At 47.9% G+C, this 21,005-nt stretch overlaps 1 protein-coding gene across 3 annotated transcripts in view; it reads left to right on the forward strand.

The window, feature by feature from the left end:
• The window catches only part of LOC133760452 (quinone oxidoreductase-like protein 2), a 30,465-nt gene extending 11,844 nt beyond the window's left edge, over positions 1–18,621 (forward strand). The window contains exons 8-10 of one of the 3 annotated variants that reach the window (XM_062192968.1): positions 1,924–2,105; positions 5,990–6,218; positions 17,304–18,621. In XM_062192968.1, coding sequence (XP_062048952.1) covers positions 1,924–2,105; positions 5,990–6,218; positions 17,304–17,372 — 480 coding nt within the window. In that variant the 3' untranslated portion in view covers positions 17,373–18,621. Of the gene's footprint in view, positions 1–1,923; positions 2,106–5,989; positions 6,219–7,354; positions 7,691–17,303 lie in introns of those variants that run through there. The other 2 variants (XM_062192970.1, XM_062192971.1) reach the window with 2 other exon arrangements.
• The last annotated feature ends 2,384 nt before the right edge of the window (positions 18,622–21,005 follow it).

The raw sequence follows: 21,005 nt of genomic DNA on the forward strand, positions 1-21,005 counted from the left end.
TAGAGAAGGAGAGAGAGGGAGGGAAGGAGAGAGGGAGGGAAGGAGAGAGGGAGGGAGGGAGGGAGGGAGGGAGGGAGGGAGGGAGGAGAGAGAGAGAGACAGAGAGAGATCAGTCTTCCATCCATTGGTTCATGCCTCAAATGGCAACAACGGCCAGTGCTAGGCCAGGCTAAAGTTAAGAGCTTCATCCGGGCCTCTCACATAGGAGAAGGGGACCAAGCACTTGGACCATCCTCCACTGCTTTCCCAGGAACATTAGTAGGGAGTTGGATCAGAAGTGGAGCAGCAGGGCCGGCACCATGGCTCACTTGGTTAATCTTCCACCTGCGGCGCCAGTATTCCATATGGGTGCCAGGTTCTAGTCCTGGTTGCTCCTCTTCCAGTCTAGCTCTCTGCTGTGGCCTGGGAGGGCAGTGGAGGATGGCCCAAATGTTAGGGCCCCTGCACTCACATGGGAGACCAGGAAGAAGCACCTGGCTCCTGCCTTCGGATCGGCATAGCTCCGGCTGTAGTGGCCATTTTGGGGGTGAACCAACGGAAGGAAGACCTTTCTCTCTGTCTCTCTCTCTCACTGTCTAACTCTGCCTGTCAAAAAAAAAAAAAAAAAAAAAAAAAGAAGTGGAGCAGCCAGGACACAAAATGGCGCCCATATGGGATGCTGGTGCCGCACGTAGTGATTTTACCTGTTGTGCCACAATGCTGCCCCTATTTTACCATATGAGACTTATTTTGCTTATTCCAGTGAGGTAACTGGAACCCAGAGAAGTTAACAGGTAGTGCAGAGGTTTGAGAGTGTGCACTCTGGAGAGAGATTATTTGGGTTTGGATCTGCCTCCTTTTGGCTGTTTGGCCTTCTTTGGGCAAGTTACTTAACTTCTTTTGCCTTGGTTTCTTTACTTATAAAATGGAGATGTTAATATTGTGTGTTGGAGCAGGCACTGTGGCACAGTGGGTTAAGCCACCACTTGGGATGCCCACATCTCATATCACAGTGCTGGTTTGAGTCCTGGCACCTCTGCTTCCCATCCATCTGCCTGCGAATGCACTTGGCAAGCAGCACATGATGGCCCAAGTACTTGGCTTCCTGCCACCCACATGGGAGACCAGGAGAGAGTTCCTGGCTCCTGGCTTTGGCTTGGTCTAGCCTCGGCTGTTGTAGGCATTTGGGGAGTGACCCAGCAGATGGAAGACCTCTCTCTCTCTCTCTTTCTCTCTCTGCCTGTGTTTCACTCATTTTCTTTATCAGTCTGCCTTTAAAAAAATAAATTTGTTAAAAAATTCCAGTGTTATTTCACTGGGCTATTATGATTACATGGGTTTTTAAAATATGCAAGATATTTACAATAGGGCATGGGAAACAGTAACAGAAAGTGCTAGTTGTTACTAAGTCATTTGCCTAAAGCAATCCCGTTAGTTAGTGGCAGAGCCAGGATTTGAACTCATTTGTCCAACTTCAAAATCTTGCCGCCGAATGAATCATGTTGTAGGCTTTGGGGAGCTGCTTCTGAACTTCTCCATCTAGCTTGGGGACATGCAGTGTGCACCTCGGGAGCCCTGGGTGCTCCTCCCATCACACTGCTCTAGCTTGCTTTCTTGATGTTTAGCTTCACATCTAGCTTATGTCCTTCCAACTTAACTCACAGTCGGTACTTGAGAAATGGTGGTTTTCGTTTGCATTTGGAGATTTTCTGAATGCCTCCTGAACCATCTGCTAGGTAGATCTGTATGTCTTTGGGGATTCCCAGAAATGTGGCCAATGAGGCATGGAGAGGCCAGTGGGGAACGGACAGGGGGCCGAGGGATGTGGGCTGGGGGGGTGACACCAGGCCAGCAAGGACACACTGGTTTCCTGGAGTTGTACCCTCTGGCTGCAGATCCTGGGACGTGTCATGGACCATTGGAAGCCTTATGTTCTTCTTCCAGGTCATTGCTGCTGCTGGAAGTGATGAGAAATGCAAGCTGGCGATGCAGAGGGGCGCACAGTCCAGCGTGAACTACACCCAGGGCAGCCTGAAGGAGGCAGTGAGGAAGCTGGTGGGCGACGGCGGGGTCAATGTGGCCGTGGACATGGTGGGAGGAGATGTCTTCCTGGAGGCGCTCCGCAGGTGCGGGGAGTGGTCTGTCCAGGGCGGGCTGAGTGGGGGCTCTGCTGGGCGTCTCTACAGCCCTTCCTTCCTTCCCGTTGGCCTTGCTTCTCTCTCTCTTCTCTGCTGTTCACTTCTCCTCTCGGCATCGGCATCAGCATCAGCGAGAACAGCTGAGTGGGCGGGTGAAAGGGACTAGAAGCCGAGAAAATCAGGAAATGCTTAAATATAGCAAAAACAAAATACCCGGCTGGAAGATGTCCAAAAAATGCCTGCAGACTGTAGCTGGCAATGTCAAGTGCTTTAGAATTCATACATGTGTTAAATTCAGCTCTGCCGGCCCCCATAGCTACTCTATATACGTGGATGTGGGGGACTCGGGGGTCACTGCTCAGCTGTCAGGGCCATGGGGGTGGCAGGGCCCCTACCCTGCTCTGTGCTCCCAGGTACAGGCTTTGCCAATCTTGCTGGCTTCGGAAGCAGCCAGCTGTGTCGTTGTTCCCTTGATTTGTTTGATTGAAACCAAAATCCTTGCTGATTCACTGGGACTCTTGTTTCACATCAGTTCTCATTCTGTTTTTTTTTTTTTTTTTTAATTATTACTTATTTTCATTTTATGTGAAAGATAGAGCGAGATGGAGGGATGTCTTCCATCTGTGGGTTCACTCCCCAAATACTCTAAATAGGCAAGGCTGGGCCAGGCTGAAGTCAGGAGCTGAGAACTCAGGGCCGGTCTCCCACGTGGGTGGTGGGGACGCAGGTGCCTGAGCCATTGTCTGCTGCCTCCCAGGGTGCGCGTTAGCAGGAAGCTGGAGTAGCCAGGACTCAAACCGTGCACTCCAAAGTGGAATGCGGACATCCCAAGCAGTGACTTAGTCATTGCGTCAAACACCCACTCCTAGTCTGTTTTTAACCAAGGACTCCGGAGTATCCTGATCCTATGGATTATTTTCTCATGTCATTCTGGTAGGAATTATGTTGTGGTTTATCTCCATTTACAATAGAAGGAGCAGAGCACAGAAGCGGCCCATCCACAGAGGGGTTGGTTGGTTCTATCGCCCCTGAGCTGAGCAGGCAGTGTTTATGCTTGGTCATCACTGCACTGTGCCCCGAGAAGAAGCAACGGAAGGAGTGTGTGGACCAAGTGGAGAGCCAGGCCAGACAGCTGTGACACTCACCCTGCCCTCGCCTCTGGATAACTGCATTTGGAGAACAGCCTCTCTTTGTCTTCTGAAGAAGAATAGCACCAAGTGAAAAACTAACCGGGGCCCGCGCTGTGGCACAGCGGGTAAAGCCGCCGCCTGCAGTGCCGGCATCCCATATGGGTGCCGGTTCCTGGCTGCTCTACTTCTGATCCAGCTCTCTGCTATGGTCTGGGAAAGCAGTGGAAGATGGCCCAAGTCCTTGGGCCCCTGCACCTACATGGGAGACTCAGAGGAAGCTCCTGGCTCCTGGCTTCAGATCAGCACAGCTCCGGCTATTGCAGCCAACTAGGGAGTGAACCAGCAGATGGAAGATTCTCTCTCTCTCTCTCTCTCCATATCCTCCTCTCTCTGACTAACTCTGCCTTTCAAACAAATAAATAAATCTAAAAAAAAAAAAAAGAAAAAGAAAAAAAAAAGCAACCATACATATATTTTATATCAAAGGCGTTTATAAAATTAGTTTTATAACTCATTGCTTAGCAAGGTCTGTAGGGCATTCTTCGTCATGGGCTGCAGAAGTCCTGTGAGTTTTTGTAGATGACCATTCAAAATTCTCTTAAGATGCACAATAAATTACAGGAGTTTTAAAGCGAGTCTTTGTCTTAAGCAAACGATCCCGTTTCCACGCATGTCCGTCTGCTGATTCCGCTTCTAAGTTCAGAATCTTCCAGCTGTGAGCGGTCTTCAAGTACAGCCTACGGAGTGACACTTGGTTCATACCCAGTTCCCTTCCACAGAGTGGCTAAGGCTGCTAAGTAGTCTGGATTCCCAAGGGAGTTCCCTTACAATGCTGACCTGGGCCCCGTGATACCTTGCGTATGTCTTCTTTTTCTGTTTTTCTACCCAACTTAGTAAAGAACGGTTCATCCTGGCCAGTTTGTAATATGCATATTAGTTCCTGGCTGTAGGTTTACTATGTTACTTTTTACAAATTGCAATAACACAACCCACTGCTGATCATTTTAACCGTTTATGAGTGTACAATCCAGGGGCATTAAGTAAGATAACCAATGCCGAGAGAAACCCTGCACCCACTGAGCAGTGGCTGCCTCTTTCCCCTGGCCCCTAGTGACTCCTATTCTGTTCTCTATCTTAGGAATTGATGTATATGGCTTTTTGAAAAAAAAATTGCACTTTTAAAAAAATTTTTATTTATTTATTTATTTTGACAGGCAGAGTGGATAGTGAGAGAGAGAGACAGAGAGAAAGGTCTTCCTTTTTGCCGTTGGTTCACCCTCCAATGGCCGCTGCGGCCGGCGCATCGCGCTGATCCGAAGCCAGGAGCCAGGTGCTTCTCCTGGTCTCCCATGCGGGTGCAGGGCCCAAGCACTTGGGCCATCCTCCACTGCATTCCCGGGCCATAGCAGAGAGCTGACCTGGAAGAGGGGCAACCGGGATAGAATCCGGCGCCCCAACCGGGACTAGAACCCGGTGTGCCGGTGCCACAAGGCAGAGGATTAGCCTGTTGAGCCACGGCGCCGGCCTGCACTTTTAAAATTGTGGTTAAAAGCACATACTATAAAATTTACCACCTCACCTGTTTTAAGGGCTCAGTTCAGTTCTTGTGCAGAGATCTCCAGAACTTTTCCATCCTTTGTCTCCATTAAACATCACCCCGTTTCCCGCTGGCCTCTGCTAACCACATTCTACTGTCTTTTTCTATGAATTTGACTACTTTAGATACTTCATGTAAGTGAAATCTTTTTTTAAAAAAAGATTTTATTTATTATTTATTTGAGAGGTACAGTGAGAGGGAGAGACAGAGAGAGAGGTCTTCCATCTGCTGGTTTACTTCCCAAATGGCCACAATGGCCAGAGCTGAGCCATTCAACAGCCAGGAGCCAGGAGCTTCTTCCATGTCTCCCACACAAGTGCAGGGGCCCAAACACTTGGGCCATCCTCCACTGCTTTCCCAGGCCATAGCAGAGAGCTGGATTGGGAGAGGAGTGGCCGGGACACAAACCGGCGCCCATGTGATATGTTGGCACTGTAGGTGGAGGCTTAGCCTACTACACCCCAGCACTGGCCTCAAATATATTTCACATTTTGTTTATCTGAATATGGATGGACACTTGGGGTATTGATATGCTCTGACTATTGTGAATACAATATGGCTGTGCAAATATCTCTTTAAGACCCTGCTTTTGGATTGGGCATGGTGGCACGGTGGGCTAAGCTTGGGAAACCTGCATCTCTGCCATCCAGCTTCTTGCATATGCACCTGGGAGGCAGCAGATGAGGGCCTAGGTACTTGGGTTCCTGCCACCACGTGGGATGAATTCTAGGTTCCAGATGGAGTTCCTGGCTGCTGGCTTTCATCTGGCCCAACCCCAGCTACTGTGGCGTTTGGGGAGTGAACCAGTGCATGGGAGATCTCTATTTCTCTTTTTGTGTCTTCCTCATTCTCTGCCATTCTGCCTTTCAAATGATCACTCAGTCAATCAATGAATCTTGAAAAAGACCCTGGCTTCAATTCTTTTGGATATAATCAGAAATGGAACTGTTAGACCCACGTTACCTTCTTGCGACATCTTCTAACTGTTTTCCACAGCAGATGCACTGTTTGATAGTCCCACCAAGAGCGTACGAGGCCTTCCGTTTCTCATTTCTCTACAGCCTCCCCAGCACTTTCCTGTTCGATAATGGTGTAAATGTGCATTGCTTTTTCTGATTTCTTTTCCTTCCCTTCTTCCCTCGCAGCCTGGCCTGGGAGGGCAGGATTGTGGTGCTGGGGTTTGCTGGAGGAAACATCGCTTCTCTGCCAACCAACCTTTTGCTCCTGAAGAATGTCTCTGCCATGGGGCTGTACTGGGGACGCTACAAAAGCCACAGCCCTTCCCTCTTCTCCAAGAGCCTGTCCTCAGCTCTCCAGTACTGCCAGCAAGGCTGCCTCCAGCCGTACACGGGAAGGGTGTTTAAGCTCGAGGAGGTGAGACGGGCTTCAGGGAGGTGGTGTGGAGAGTGCCAGGGGATGATAGGTGTGCACCCATGGGGAGAGTGGTTCTCTGGCTGCTACAGCTCCTCGTCCGGGGGGAACAGGTGAGCGTGCAATACAGAATGGTGACGTCTCCCCCGCTGAGGGTCATGGGATTTCTGGCCGACTTCTGGGCTGAGTGCGGGTTGGGAGCTGTGAGGCTGAACCTGGAGGGCTCGGGCTACGTCACTCGTGCCTCCAACAGAGGGCAGCTGCGGGCCTTTGGAAAAGAATTTACACGTGCTGCTCTGAACCCTGAACCATGCAGGCCTAAGAAGGAAGCGCTTGACCTGAGCTTCAATTTTAAAATGCAGACACTTTACAAGATGATCTCAGCTGGGCTTCTGGGAGCAGAACCTAGAATTCATCCCAAGCCTGTAATTCATCCATTAGTCACTGTAGTTAATTTTGCTGGCTTTTCACTCCCTTTATTTCATTCCCCTACAGTCTCATGAATGTGGCTTAAACTTCCTGCAAAGTGTAATTGCGTGTGTGCATATGCAATATCGTTGTAAATGCGAATCTGTTAGGCATTCACCGTGAACTTTTTTTAAAACTTTTTTTTTGGTGTAAGTTATTTTAATGTTCAAAAACCCTGTTTTGTTAGCTCTAGGCGGCTGGTGAGGGAGGCGGTGTTTGGTGTGTGCGGATCAGTGGGCCCAAGCTGCAAGTGCAGACTTGGTGGCTCACGGGCTTCCAGTTGAGTGTGTGTGTGTGTGTGTGTGTTTCCTGTGATGAGACACATTCTCTACAAACCCGGTTCACTTTCTTCCCCTTGCTTTTGGTGTGTGAGTCCAGAAGATGGTGTTCCGTGGTAAAGAGGGCCTGAGGCTTGGATTCTGGTCCTGCTGTCCTCCTCCAGCCCTGAGGTTTGCAGGAGTGACCTCACCTCTCTGCCTTTTGGTCCCCACACCTCTGGAATGAAGGGGTAGGATCTGGCCAGCGGCTCTCAGACCGTGCCCCAGGAGCCACAGTGGCGTGGCCGGGGCGGGAAGGTGTGGACTTGAGAGCCGGGTCCTGTGACCTCATCTTTCCCTGGGCTTCAGGAAATGTAGAGTCTTACTTTTTTGTTCATCTTTTTTTCTTTCCAGAGGAGGCCTTGTGGCGTAACAGCGTGGAATCCAGCCATTTAAGTACTTCTGTACCTCCTGGCATCTGAGGTGTTTATCGCGTGGTTTCTGAACTGAGCTCTGCCTTAGCAGAGGCTGTGCCTGTCGGTAGAGGAAGGGAGCAGTCAGGCAGTGTGGGAGTAGAAGAGAAGCAGGCGTGAGTTCCGGCAGTCTCTTCTCTCTGTCTGCTCAGGCATGAATGGGAGCCGCAGGTGGATGGTCATCTTCATTGTCCCCACTGAAGTTAATTCTTCTCTTTTTTATAGTAAAAAAATTAAAAAAATATTTATTTCAAAGGCAGAGTTAGAGAGAGAGAGAGAGAAAGAGAGAGGCAAAGAGAAAGGTCTTCCATATAATAGTTCACTCAACAGATGGCCACAGGGCTGGAGCTGTGCCAGTCTGAAGCCAGGAGCTGGGAGCTTCTTCCGGGTCTCCCACATGGCTACAGGGGCCCAAGCACTTAGGCCATCTTCTACTGCTTTCCCAGGTACATTGGCAGGGTGCTGGATTGGAAGTGAAGCAGCCAGGACTCGAACCAGAATCCATATGGAACGCTGGTGTTGCAGGTGTTGGCTTAACCCGCTATGCCAGAACTGTGGCCCTGCGATCTTTTTTCTTTTTTATATAAATTAACATTCTGGAAAAAATTATTCATCAGAACCTGTTTAGACGTGGAAAGTGACCACTGTACATCACACACACACACACACACACACACCGTGTCAGAAACAAGCAACACTGGTGGTTCCTGGCTGGTATTTCCTCCTGTCTACGTGGGTTACAGATCTGACCATGATAGTTGCTGTTAGCAGGACCGTGAGCCTGGCCTCGTAGCCTTCGCAGTAGGCACAGCCCGTGAGCCTCTGCAGCCGTCTGCTCTTTCGTGTGCCTGTGACCTCTAGTTCCGTGTCAGTCCTTCCCATGGAGTATAAAGCCAGATGCTTCTGCACCTTTGTGTCTCCAGCCACGTATCTGTTGAGTGAACGACTGGGATCGTGTGGCTCTGGAGTTGGACCAGCAGGGTCCAGACCTCAGCTGTGGGCAAAGTCCACATCTTTTTTTTTTTTTTTTTTTTTTTTAAGATTTATTTATTTGAAAGAGTTACAGAGAGAGGTAGAGACAGAGAGTGAGAAAGGTCTTCCATTCGCTGGTTCACTCCTCAAGTGGCCACAACAGCCAGAGATGAACTGTCTGAAGCCAGGAACCAAGAACCTGTTCCAGGTCTCTCATGGGTGCAGGGGCCCACAGACTTCTGTTGATTTCCCAGGCCATAGCAGAGAGCTGGATTGGAAGTGGAGCAGATGGGACTCAAACCAATGCCCATATGGGATGCCGGCACTGCAGGCTGGGGCCCTAACCCACTGTGCCACAGTGCCAGCCCCAAGGTCCACATCTTTATGCCTTGGTTTCCTTGTCTGTCTTGACAGCAGTAGACCTCACATCCTTGGGTACTTGTGAAGATTCATACAGATAACACCTGTACTTTTTTTTATTTGACAGGTAGAGTTATAGACAGTGAGAGAGAGAGACAGAGAGAAAGGTCTTCCTTCCGCTGGTTCACCCCCCCCCCCCCCCCAAATGGCCGCCAGGGCTGGCGCTGTGCCGATCCGAAGCCAGGAGCTGGGTACTTTCTCCTGGTCTCCCATGCAGGTGCAGGGCCCAAGCACTCCACTGCCTTCCCGGGCCACAGCAGAGAGCTGGACTGGAAGAGGAGCAACTGGGACTAGAACCCAGCGCCCCAACTGGGACTAGAACTCAGGGTGCCAGCGTCGCAGGCGGAGGATTAGCCAAGTGAGCTACGGTGCCGGCCCAACACCTGTACTTTCAACCAGTGAATTTAGTTAACTGTTTAAATGCGGAATGTAGCTGCTGATCCCCCTTGCTTGGCATTTGTCTCTTGCGGTGGCTCAGTCCCTGCCGTCACACAGCCAGGCCACTGTCCCAGGACACGTCCCCTAGTCAGGGATTGTCTCCTGCTCTCCCGAGGGAGGCTGGTCCTGTGTCTCAGGTGGGAGCTGCTGTAGCTCCCCTGCACAGCTTTGCATTGAGTGGACCCGCTGAAGCCTGTGGCATCCCCAGGGACTGTGTGTGTGGGGTCTGGAGGTGGCAGCAGTGGGGGTAGGGGAGTGGGGAGAAGGCCATCCCACTGGGCACACTCACAAATCAAAGACAGGAGACAAACTGTTCCCTTGTCTCTGGCCTCCTGGCTGTTTTATAGGGCCTCTCTCGTGAAGTCCCAGATAACAGAGGGCATCTATGTGCCCTCCCTGGTGCTGTAGCCGGTCCTCTACACACTGCGTGTGGTTTTTCTCTTTCTTCAAGTCATGCCACTTCCCCCTCGCCATTCCCCACCTGGGACGTCACCCCAAATGAAGCATTAGGATGTGAGTCTCGATTAGGCTTTATTTTCCAAGTCTCTCAGGCTGACACTTTTAAAAGTTACTCTTTTGTGTTTGAAAATACATTGCCTGACTTAAAAAATTATTGATTTCAGAGGCAGAGAGAGACAGACAGACGGACAGACTGAAACACAGGTAGACACACAGAAAGAGCTCCCACCTGCCGGCTTACTCCCCAGATGCTCACAGCAGTTGGGGTTGGGGCAGACTGAAGCTGGGAGCTGGGACCTGGGAACTCAATCCAGGTCTTCCATGAGGTTGGCAGGGACACAGCCACTCGAGCCACCTTCTGCTTTGTCTCCCACCTTGAACAGTCGGCAGTTAAGCTGAAATCAGGGGCGGAGCTGGGACTCCAAACCAGGCGCCCTGATGTGGCAGGGGGCATCCTGTTAGACCAACTGCCCCATTCCCTGATTCTCATTTTAGAGCCAAATTTATTGAGATATAATTTGCATTTAGTAAAATTTCACCCTTTGTAGATGTGTGGTTGTCAAACGTGATACAGCCATGTAACTACCATAGGACAGTCAACACCTTACAACACCCCCGTCAGTCACCCCACAACGTCCCCTGTGTCCCTCCCCGTTGCCCCACTGTCCCTGGCAACCGCTGATCTGCTTCCTGTGCGTGCGATGCTGCCTTTTCCAGAAGGCCTCCGAAGTGGAATCATACAGCAGGTGGGAAGCAGAGGTGCTGATGCTCTTAGAAGCGCACGCCTGACTTTATCAGTAGCCATCGCTCTTTGCCTCAGGTGCAGCTTGAGTCTCTCTCTAACCCGTGATTTTGAAAGCAAGGCCACTGTTACTGCATTCCTGTCAAAGCCCATAGCACACATTTTCTGTTTTTTTTTTTTTTTAAATATACGTATTTTGAACTAGAAACTACTACACCAGCATACAAATGTGTTCAAACTGTGTATGTTAACATTTTTGGGATTTAGCTTGTGCTGATTTGCTACTATACATTGAATTTTCCATGAATTACCAAAATGGTATCCAAAGTGGTTATACTGCTCTGCATTTCCACCAGCAACTGTGAGAGCTCCAGTTGCTAGGACTCTGCCAGCATTGAGTATTGTGAGTTGTGTAGTTGTTACCATTCCAACAGGTGTGTAGTGGCATCGGGTTGTGGGTTTCATGTGGGAAATCCCTAGTGAATGATGATCTCGAGTATCTTTTCGTATGCCCATTTGCCATCTGTGTCTTTTTGGTGAAGTATATTCTTACCAAGTTGTATCAGAGATACGCGATGATGAATATAATTCAGCTACGCAATGAAGCACTGACTATAGGCTTTACCTTTTAAACAATAAATCCAGTCAGTCTCAGATGTATGCATTCATTCATAAATTCATTTTATTCATCAAGCATTCACTGAGCGTGTTCGTGTGCCTCTCCATAAAAATGTAAGACTTGGTCCTGCCTTATGGGGTTTATTTTTCAGTTGGGAAGATCTCAGATGGTGTTCTATGGGGAAGAGCCAGTTTCTAATGATGGAGTTGCAGGCTCATGGCTTCTGCCTGCTCCAGCCCTGGCTGTTGCGGGCATTTGGGAAGTGAGTCTGCGGAAGGAATACCCACCTCTATCTGTCTTTTAAATAAAAATGAAAATAAATAATAAGTGATACTCCCGTTTCAAAGTATATGTGTTTAACCAATGTCAACAGCAGCACCTGCACATCCTAAAGCAGAAGCAATATTCTTCCTGTGCGCTAAGTTCCAGGTTGGCTGTCTCCAGGGACAGCTATAATTCTGTGTTCATCCACCTCAAGGCAGCGAACCCAGGTGCTGGGGACAGCGTGTGTACGTAGGCATCCGCACCGTGCAGCCTCCCCCTGTGTACACAGCCTATAGAATTCAGAGGGAGCAGTGTCCTTAGGCAGCTGAAGCAGCCATCAGACGACTGGTCAGAGCTGTGCTTTGTGCATTTTACTCTGTAGCGTCTCCCTCAGAGCCTCATCGCCCTTAGTAAACTTCCAGTCCTTAACTCCACTGGTTGTTTCCCCAGCCCGCATAGAAACCACTAGGCAGCAAGGGTCAGCGTTATTTTTGGAATCAGCTACAATCACAGCAGAAGTGGCTGCTGGACACGGAGAGGTGACAGAACAGCTGAGAAACAGGTAAAATCATGGATGTTTAGGATGTTGATATTCTTAAGTCACGGAACAGGACCATGAGGCATTCTCCCTGGTATCCCCTTGTAAAGGGGATATGTGATAAAATGATCAAGATTCACACGCAAGATGGTTGAAGCTAAGCTTGGATAGTCGAAGGGACAACTTTCTTCTTATGTTGGCACCTATTTGCAGGAGATTCTTCATTTTCCTAGGAGGCCAGCTGAACAGCCATCGGTATCTCAGATAATACTTATTTTCTCGACTATTGCCTGTTGTTGGGCTGTGACAAATCTCTGGGGTGAGGCAGCTGTGAGTCATCACCGGGGGTCATCGGCAGGGGCTAGGCTGGTGCACACACCTGTCCTAGCGTCTCCCACCTCCGCTGAATGAGTCTAAGTAGGCGAACATGAGGAAGGTCTCGGTGAGGCACAAAGCCACGGCAGGTGCTTTTTTTAAAAAAAGGTTTATTTATTTATTTGAAAGGCGGAGTTACAGAGAGGCAGAGGCAGAGGCAGAGGCAAGGCGAGAGAGAGAGAGAGAGAGAGAGAGAGAAAGGTCTTCCATCCTCTAGTTCACTCCCCAAGTGCCCACAACAGCCAGAGCTGTGCCGATCTGAAGCCAGGAGCCAAGGAGCTTCTTCTGGTTCTGCCACATGGGTGCAGGGGCCCAAGGACTTGGACCATCTTCTGCTGCATTTCTAGGCCATAGCAGAGAGCTGGATTGGAAGTAGAGCAACCGGGACTCGAACCTGTGCCCATATGGGATGCCGGTGCTTCAGGCCAGGGCGTTAACCCACTGCGCCACAGCACCTGTCTCATGTTTTGGAGAATTTCAACTGGAAGGGGTTGGTTAATCAAAATTCTCACTTCAAAGCTTGTCTTGGTTGTTGGACCACACAAAGACCATCTTTGTATATTGACACATTTATTTAATACTGTTACGTTCATTTTCCACTGCCTCCCTCTGTTCTTTTTCTTCCTTACCAAGTCCGTTTCTGTAATATGTTTAATATGTCTTTGGATATACTTGTACATTTCACTGTGGAACACACAGAATTTTTGCGGTGTTAATTAGCCACTTTTTCAGTTTTGTTTTTATTTGATGGAGACCGTTTTTATTAGGAACATTTAAAATATATTTCTTGCTTTTAATTAATATGTAGTAATTTCACCTATTTACGGGGGTTGCTGTATGGCTTTCAGTCCATGTATACAAGTGTGGTTTACATCAAGGGTGATTCTGGCACCTGTCACCTCAGACATTGATTGGTCCTTTGTATTGCAAATGTTCAAAATCCAGTCTGCTCGATACTTTGAAGTGTTCAATGAATAGTTGTTGATCATAGTTAGCTGTGGGGCTAGAAAGCATTAGAAGTTATTCTTCCTGTCCGGCTGTGTCCTGTGCCCATTAGCCATGTCCTTGCACGCCCTCTTCTCTTCTATGCCTCGCGGTATCTGGGAACCCTCATTCTATTCTTTACTTCTAAGATTAACTTTCTAGCTTCCACATGTAAGTGAGATCATGCAATGTTTGTCTTTCTGCGTGTGGCTTATCTCAGTCCATATAGCATCCTGTAATATCCATCGAGGTTGCTACGAATGACAGAATTGCATTTTATATGGCTGAATAATATTCCATTGCTTTTATATACCACATTTTCTTTTTAAAAAAATATTTATTTTATTTATCTGAAAGAGTTAGAGAGAGAGAGACAGAGAAAAAAGGTCTTCCATCTACTGCTTCACTCTCCAAATGGCTGCAATGGCCAGGGCTGGCCCAGGCCGAAGCTTCTTCCGGGTCTCCCATGTGGGTGCAGGGGCCCAGGCACTTGGGCATTCATCCACTGCTTTCCCAGGCCATAGCAGAGAGCTGGATTGGAAGAGGAGCATCCAGGACTCGAACCAGCGCCCATATGGGATGCTGGCACTGCAGGAGAGGGTTAACCTACCACACCACAGCAGTGGCCCCTGCTTCCTGCTTTCTGTTCTATATTTAGTAGAATTGGTTCACATATCTGTCCCTATACTAATATCAGGCCATTTTTACATTTATAGCTTTGATATATGTTGACTACATGGAAGGCTAACTCTCCCCCCTTTGTTCTTTTTCAAATGTAGCCCCGCTATTATGGATCCTTATCCTTTTAGATAACTTTTAGGATACATTTGTTTAGCTCTTTAAAAACTCTGGGGAAAACTCTCTCTCTCTTTTAAGGTTTATTCATTTACCTGAAAGAGTTACGGAGAGAGAGAGAAAGAGAACAGATAGAGGGAGAGAGAGAGAGAGATCGATCTTCTATCTGCTGGTTCACGACCCAGATGGCCACACAGCTGGGTCTAGGCCAGGCCAAAGCCAGGAGCCAGGAGCCAGGATCCAGGAGTCAGGAGCTTCTTTTGGGTCTCCTACGTGGGTGGCAGGGGACCAAGCACTTGGGCCATCTTCTACTGCTTTTCCAGATGTATAAGCAGGGAGCTGGATGGGAAGTGGAGCAGCTGAGACTGGAACCAGCATCTGTATGGAATGCCAGCATCGCGGGTGGCAGCTTTGCCTGTTCTGCCATGATGCCAGCCCCGTGGCTGAACCGTTGAATGGAGTTTCCTTGACTTTATATATTAAATTGGAGGAAAACTGGTATTTTTTTCACTGTTAAATTGGATCATCTGTGAGCAGGCCAATTATTCAGATCTTTCGTGTCTTTTAATAGAATTGATTTTTTTCTCCATAAGGTCTTGTAGATTATTCTTAAATATGTTAATGACCACTTTCCTATTTTATTTCTGTTGTATTTCCTAGTTGATTTTTCCTGATGTAGAGAAACGTCGGTGATTTTTACAAGCCAATCTTGTATCTCACAGTCTTACTTTTTTGTTTGTGGCTTTGATTAGTTTTTCTTCGTAGATTATTGTCTGCAAAGAATGACACTGTCTTCTAGTCCATTTGTTAGTTTCACTTTCTGCATTTTTCATTTATTTTCTTTTAAAAATAGACTTTTAGAGCAGTTTTAGGTGTATGGAAAAATGCTAGCAGGGAGTACAGAGAGTTCTTTTTCCACTGCTGAGTTTCATCTTGCATTGGTGTGGGACCTTTGTTACAACTGATGAATCAGTGTTGATTCAATACAGATATTATTCACAGCTAGCAGTTCACATTCAATTTTACTCTGTGTTGTACACTGCTATGGGTTTTGCCAAATGCATAATGTCGTATGTGCACCATGTGGTGTCAGCCAGCTCTAAAACACCCCCTGAACACCACATATTCATCCTCACCCCTACCTGGCCTCTCTGGCACCCACTGATTTCTTCATACTGTCTCCCTAGTCTCCCCTTTTTCTGAATGTGAGATGGTTGCAGTCTTACAGTATGTAGCCTTTCCAGACTGGCTTCTTCGTTGAATTATGTGCACTGATGGTTCCTTCATGTCTTATTTATTTATTTATTTATTTATTTTCCTTGCTTTGGCTTGATACCTCATTTCCTCATCTAACTGAATATTATTCCATTGCACGTATATACTAGTGCTTGTCCATTCACCTGTTGAAAAATGTTTCGGCTCCTCCCACAGTTTGGCAATTGTGAATAAAGCTGCTGCAAACATCCAAGTGTAGGTTTTTGTGTGGACATAACTTTTCGCGTTTGGGTAAATATCTGGGAGTGTGACTGCTGATTCTAAGGTAAGGATGTGTTTAGTTTTGTAAGAGAATGCCATCCTGTCTTCCAAAGTGGCTGTGCCATGTTGGGTTTCCACGCGCAGTGAATGAGGGTTCTTGTTCCATATCCTTGCCCCTTCTGGGTGTTAACCATTCCTCTAGGTGTGTTGTGGTGTCTCATTTTACTTCGCAGTTCCCCAGTGACATATTCTGTTGAACATCTTTCATAAGCTGTTTTGACATTTGTGTTATCTTCCTTGGTCACGTGTCTCTCCAGATCTTTTGCCTGCTTTATAATTGAGGTTTTCTTAATGGTTGAGTTTTAGGAATTCTCTGTATGTATTAGTACAAGCTCTTTATCAGTTACGTGTGTTTCAGAGGTTTCTCCCCCCGCCCCCCCCCCCCCCCCGCAACGCTGTGGCTGATTTTTTTATTCTTTTAACAGTGTCTTCTGCAGAGTAGAAATTTTTGGTTTTACTTAATTATTTAAATTTTTATTTATTTATTTAAAAGGCAGCATGATGGGGGTGTGGAGAGAAGGGAGGGGGGGGAGAGAGAGAGAGAGAGAGAAAGAGAGAGAATCTATCTTTCATCTGCTGGTTCATTCCCCAGGTGGCCACTGCAGCCTGGGCTGGGCCAGGCTGAAGCCAGGAACTTTATCTGCATCTCCCATGCAGGTGCAGGGACCCAAGCACTTGGGCCATCATTTGCTGCTTTCCCAGGCCATAGCAGGGAGCTGGATTGGAAGTGGGGCACCTGGGACTCGCACAGCACTCATATGGGATACTGGAGTCAAAGGCGGTGGCTTCACCCACCGTGCCACAACGCTGGCCCCAAACTTTTAAATTTTAGTGAAGTCAGCTTGCATTCTCCCCACCCCCCCATGAATTGTTCTTAGATCTAAAAACTCATTATCAAACCCCAGATGGCCTAGATTTTCTTCCTGTGTTTTCTTCTGGAAGTTTTATAATTTTGCATTTTATGTTTAGATCTATGATCCATTTTGGGGTAACTTTTGAGAAGAATGTAAAGTCTGTGTCTGGATTCATTTATTTTGCATGTGGATATCTAGTTTCTCCAGTACCATTTGTTAAAAAGACTGCTTTTTCTCCATTGAATTGCTTTTATTCCTTTGTCAAAGATCAGTTGACTAAATTTATGTGGGTCTATTTTTGGGTTCTCTATTCTATTCCATTGATGTATTTTGTTTTTTTTCCCACCAATATCACACTTCCTTGTGTACTGTTACTACTTTTGAATTTATGTTTTGTAAACTTGTATCTATAAAAAATGATTTTGAGATAGAGTGATTACAATTTCAATTATATATGAAACTGGACAATTTTAATAAAAAGAGAAAAATGGTAAAAAGAAAAAAAAAAAGAAGTACTGACTCTTTGGCCAGAAGCTCCATTCTTTCAAAAGTGGGAACACGTTTGAAGTGGATCAGCTGGGAGAGAACTATAATAATAGAGCATTACCAGCCCTGCGGGCTTTTTACCCCCTGGCATTTATCTGACAACATTGAGAAATTACAGATTTTGTAGAAAGAAATACTGAGGTTGGGTTATTCTCAGATGTTTTTGTTTTCTGTTGCGTTTATAGTGATTGTTCTAGTTGGTACTGCAGACTTAGTTATAACTAACTGTTCATTGGACTCATAGCTTAATGCTTTGGTTACTTTCGCGACTGAACCAGCAACAAATGTTTGCTGAAATACATGTATACGTAAGTCTGATCACACTATTTTGGATTTTTTTTTTTTTAGGTCAATGATGCCTTCCTCCACGTGATACAGCGCAAATCCACAGGCAAAGTGCTTCTGTCTCTGAAATAAGTCCTGGACTAGCAGCAAGCTCAGCATGCCCCAAGCCAAACCCCTCGTCTCTCCCAGAACCCGCGTCCCCTCCTGTGTTTCTGAAGGCGCCCCCACCTTCCTTACTAACCCAGGTTCGCAATCTTAGGGTCACCTCTGATTTTAGTTTCTGCTTGTTCATGATTCGTGCGATCAGACAGCTGACTGTCCAAACTTGGGCCTTTTTGAGAGGAAGAGAAGGCTTTTAGTAATTACCCAGGAGGCCGTGTTCTAGGTAAGCCAGGAGGTACGGTTACTCTGTTTGTTATAATCCATCAGTTGCCACATTCTCTCATTCCCTCTCTTGAGTGTCTCCCACCTGCACATCCTGTGTTTTTCATTCTCAGTATGTCTTGTGATATCTCCGCTGACCCTGTGTCTGGCTTTCCTACACGTCAATTACCCCTCTCTGTCCTTTGTTACACATTTTTGCCCGGGTGATCTCCTGGAAGCATAGCTCTGACTACATCTCATCTTAGAAAACCTGCAGTGGCTCACGTGCCTCCAGGGTGGAGTTCAGACCCTGTGAGTAGCATTTCATCATGGCCGTCATCTCATCCCTTTCTCTTTTCCACCCTGGTCCCTGGTGTGCTCAGAGCTTCTCCGTGTCCCCTGTTGGCTCTGCTCCTGCAGTTCCTCCATGCCGGTCAGACAGAAGCCCTCATGACCCCCACGAAGGCCCTTTGCCCTGTGCCTTTACCCCAGGAGAGCAGTAATCTCGTCTCTTCCTCTTCTGTCCCCTGTAGCTTCTCCTTGGGGATTTGCCACGTGCTGCCCTGTATCATCGGGCATGGGCAGGGCAGTGCACATAGGCTTCTCAGTCTCAGGAGTGGGTTTGAATCCCATCTCTCCCCTTCGGAGCTGGGTACTTGGGTCTCTGTGCCTTCATTTTCCTCACTGAAATACCTCTATCAGTATCAGTATCCTCACAAAGTTGTGGGCCAATTAATTATGCAACAATTGGGAAGTGCCTGGGCTGTGGTCAGCATTAGCGAACAATGCTGATTACGTTCACTTCTTTCTCTTCTCCTTTGTCCAATGTATCATCAGTTCCCTGAGAGCAGATGCTGTGTCTGATGCACTGTTGCACATCCCATAAGACCTGTCATAATGAATTACCCTTGAATACATGCCAAAGTCATACTTTGTGGGATCAAAGTGAGACTGTGTTGCCTGGAAACAACCCACATGTCCAATGATAAGTGAATGAATAAACAAAAAATAAGGTATATATGCACAGTGGAGTATTATCAATCCTGGAAAAGAGGTTAAATTCTTTTTTTTTTTTTTTTTTTTTTGACAGGCAGAGTGGATAGTGAGAGAGAGAGACAGAGAGAAAGGTCTTCCTTTTTGCCGTTGGTTCACCCTCCAATGGCCGCTGCGGCTGGCGCATCTCGCTGATCCGAAGCCAGGAGCCAGGGGCTTCTCCTGGTCTCCCATGCGGGTGGAGGGCCCAAGGACTTGGGCCATCCTCCACTGCACTCCCTGGCCACAGCAGAGAGCTGGCCTGGAAGAGGGGCAACCGGGACAGAATCCGGCGCCCCAACCGGGACTAGAACCCGGTGTGCCGGCGCCGCAAGGTGGAGGATTAGCCTGTTAAGCCACGGCGCCGGCCAGAGGTTAAATTCTGACACCTGCTATAACATGGATGAACCTTGAAGACATCATGTGTGAAATAAGCCAGACACCAAGAGACAAGCACTCTCTGACTTCTCTTATCTGAGGTCCTTGGAGTGGACAGATTCACAGAGATGGAAAATGGAACAGTGGTTGCTGGGGTGGGGCGGGGGCCCGAGGAGGGAGAGCTGTTTAATGGTACAGAGCTTCATTTTAGGAAGATGAAAAAGCTTTGGAAATAGGTGGTGGCGATGGTTGCAAAGCAGTGGAAATTTACTTAATGTCACTGAAATTTACACTTAAAAATGGCTTAGATGGTAAATTTTGTGTTGCATATATTTTATCACAATTAAAAAAGAATATGTTATCCTCACTTCTTAAAATAACTAGTGTTGTTAAAGTTCACATTTTTTTTAAAGATTGGTTTAATTCATTTGAAAGGCAGAGTTAGAGAGAGAGAGGGAGAGACAGAGAGAGATCTTCCATCTGCTGGTTCACTCCCCAAATAGCCACACTGGCCAGAGCTGGGCCAATCTGAAATGAGGAGCCAGGAGCTTCTTCCAGATTTCCCACATGGGTGCAGGGACCCAAACACTTGGGCCATCCTCCGCTGCTTTTCCAGGTACATTAGCAGGGAGCTGGATCAGAAGTGGAGCAGCCAGGACTCGAACCAGCCCTCATATGGGATGCCGGCACCACAGTGGGTGACTTTGCCTGCTATGCCACAGCACCAGACCCCGAAGTTCACATTTAAAAAATTATTTATTTATTTGAGAGGCATAGGAGGAAAGCTCCCATCCACCAGCTCAGCCCCCGAATGCCCAAAATGGCTGGGGTTAGGTCAGGCCAAAGCTGGGAGTGGGGAATGCCATCCAGGTCTCACAAATGGTACCAGGAACCCAACCACTTGAGGCATCACCATTGCCTACGACGGTGTTTATTAGCAGGAAGCTGGAGTCAGGAACCAGAGCCAGGACTTGAACCCAGGCTCTCCATTGTGGCATGCAGGCATCTTAGCTGGTGTCTTAACCACTAGGCCAGATGCCCCCACCCTACCCTCACTTTTAAGTGAACCTGTTCAGGGAACAGAACTGAGTGCGTGTAGCTCAGGTTGAAGGAAACTCCTGTCCCTGCCTGTGTCCTGGTCTGTGAGAAGTCCTGTGTTTTTGCTGATGCTCAACAATGTATTCTGTTCCACCTTCTGCAAGAGTGATAACTCAGAGAAACAAGGGAGTGGGCTGGGCTGGACTGGGCTGGGGATAAAAACAGACACCCGGCACAACAGGGATATGGTCCTGCTACTTTAAAGAAATTTTAAACAATGTATTTTCTCGTATTTTTGAATAGCAGGGCATGGGGGGCGGAGGAGCCTGGAGGAGAGTATTAACTTCTACCTGCTGGTTCACCTGCAACAGTCGGGGCTGAGACAAACCGAAGCCAGGGGCCTGAACTCAGTCTGGGGCCCCCTGTGGGTGCTCGGCACTCCACCACGTGAGCCATCACTCGCTGCCTCCCAGGGCGTGTACACTAGCACAAAGCTGGATTGGAAGTGGGTTAGCCAGGACTCAGCCAGGCCCTCTGACGTGGGGTGTAGGCATTCCAATCAGTGGCTGCTGTGACACGTGCCAACCCCATGCTATGTATTCCTGATGGTGTCCTCTTCCAATAAATGTGATAAGAAACTGAGGCCGTTTAAAACCCCCTGTCTTAGAATCTTTCACTAAAAAAAAATTTTTTTTTTTAAATTTTTTTATTTTTGACAGGCAGAGTGGATAGTGAGAGAGAGACAGAGAGAAAGGTCTTCCTTTTGCCGTTGGTTCACCTTCCAATGGTCGCCGCGGTAGCGCGCTGCGGCCGGTGCACCGCGCTGATCCGATGGCAGGAGCCAGGTGCTTCTCCTGGTCTCCCATGGGGTGCAGGGCCCAAGCACTTGGGCCATCCTCCACTGCACTCCCTAGCCACAGCAGAGAGCTGGCCTGGAAGAGGGGCAACCGGGAC

This window comes from Lepus europaeus, chromosome 5, assembly GCF_033115175.1.
Source record: "Lepus europaeus isolate LE1 chromosome 5, mLepTim1.pri, whole genome shotgun sequence".
In the NCBI taxonomy this organism is placed as follows: Eukaryota; Metazoa; Chordata; class Mammalia; order Lagomorpha; family Leporidae; genus Lepus; species Lepus europaeus.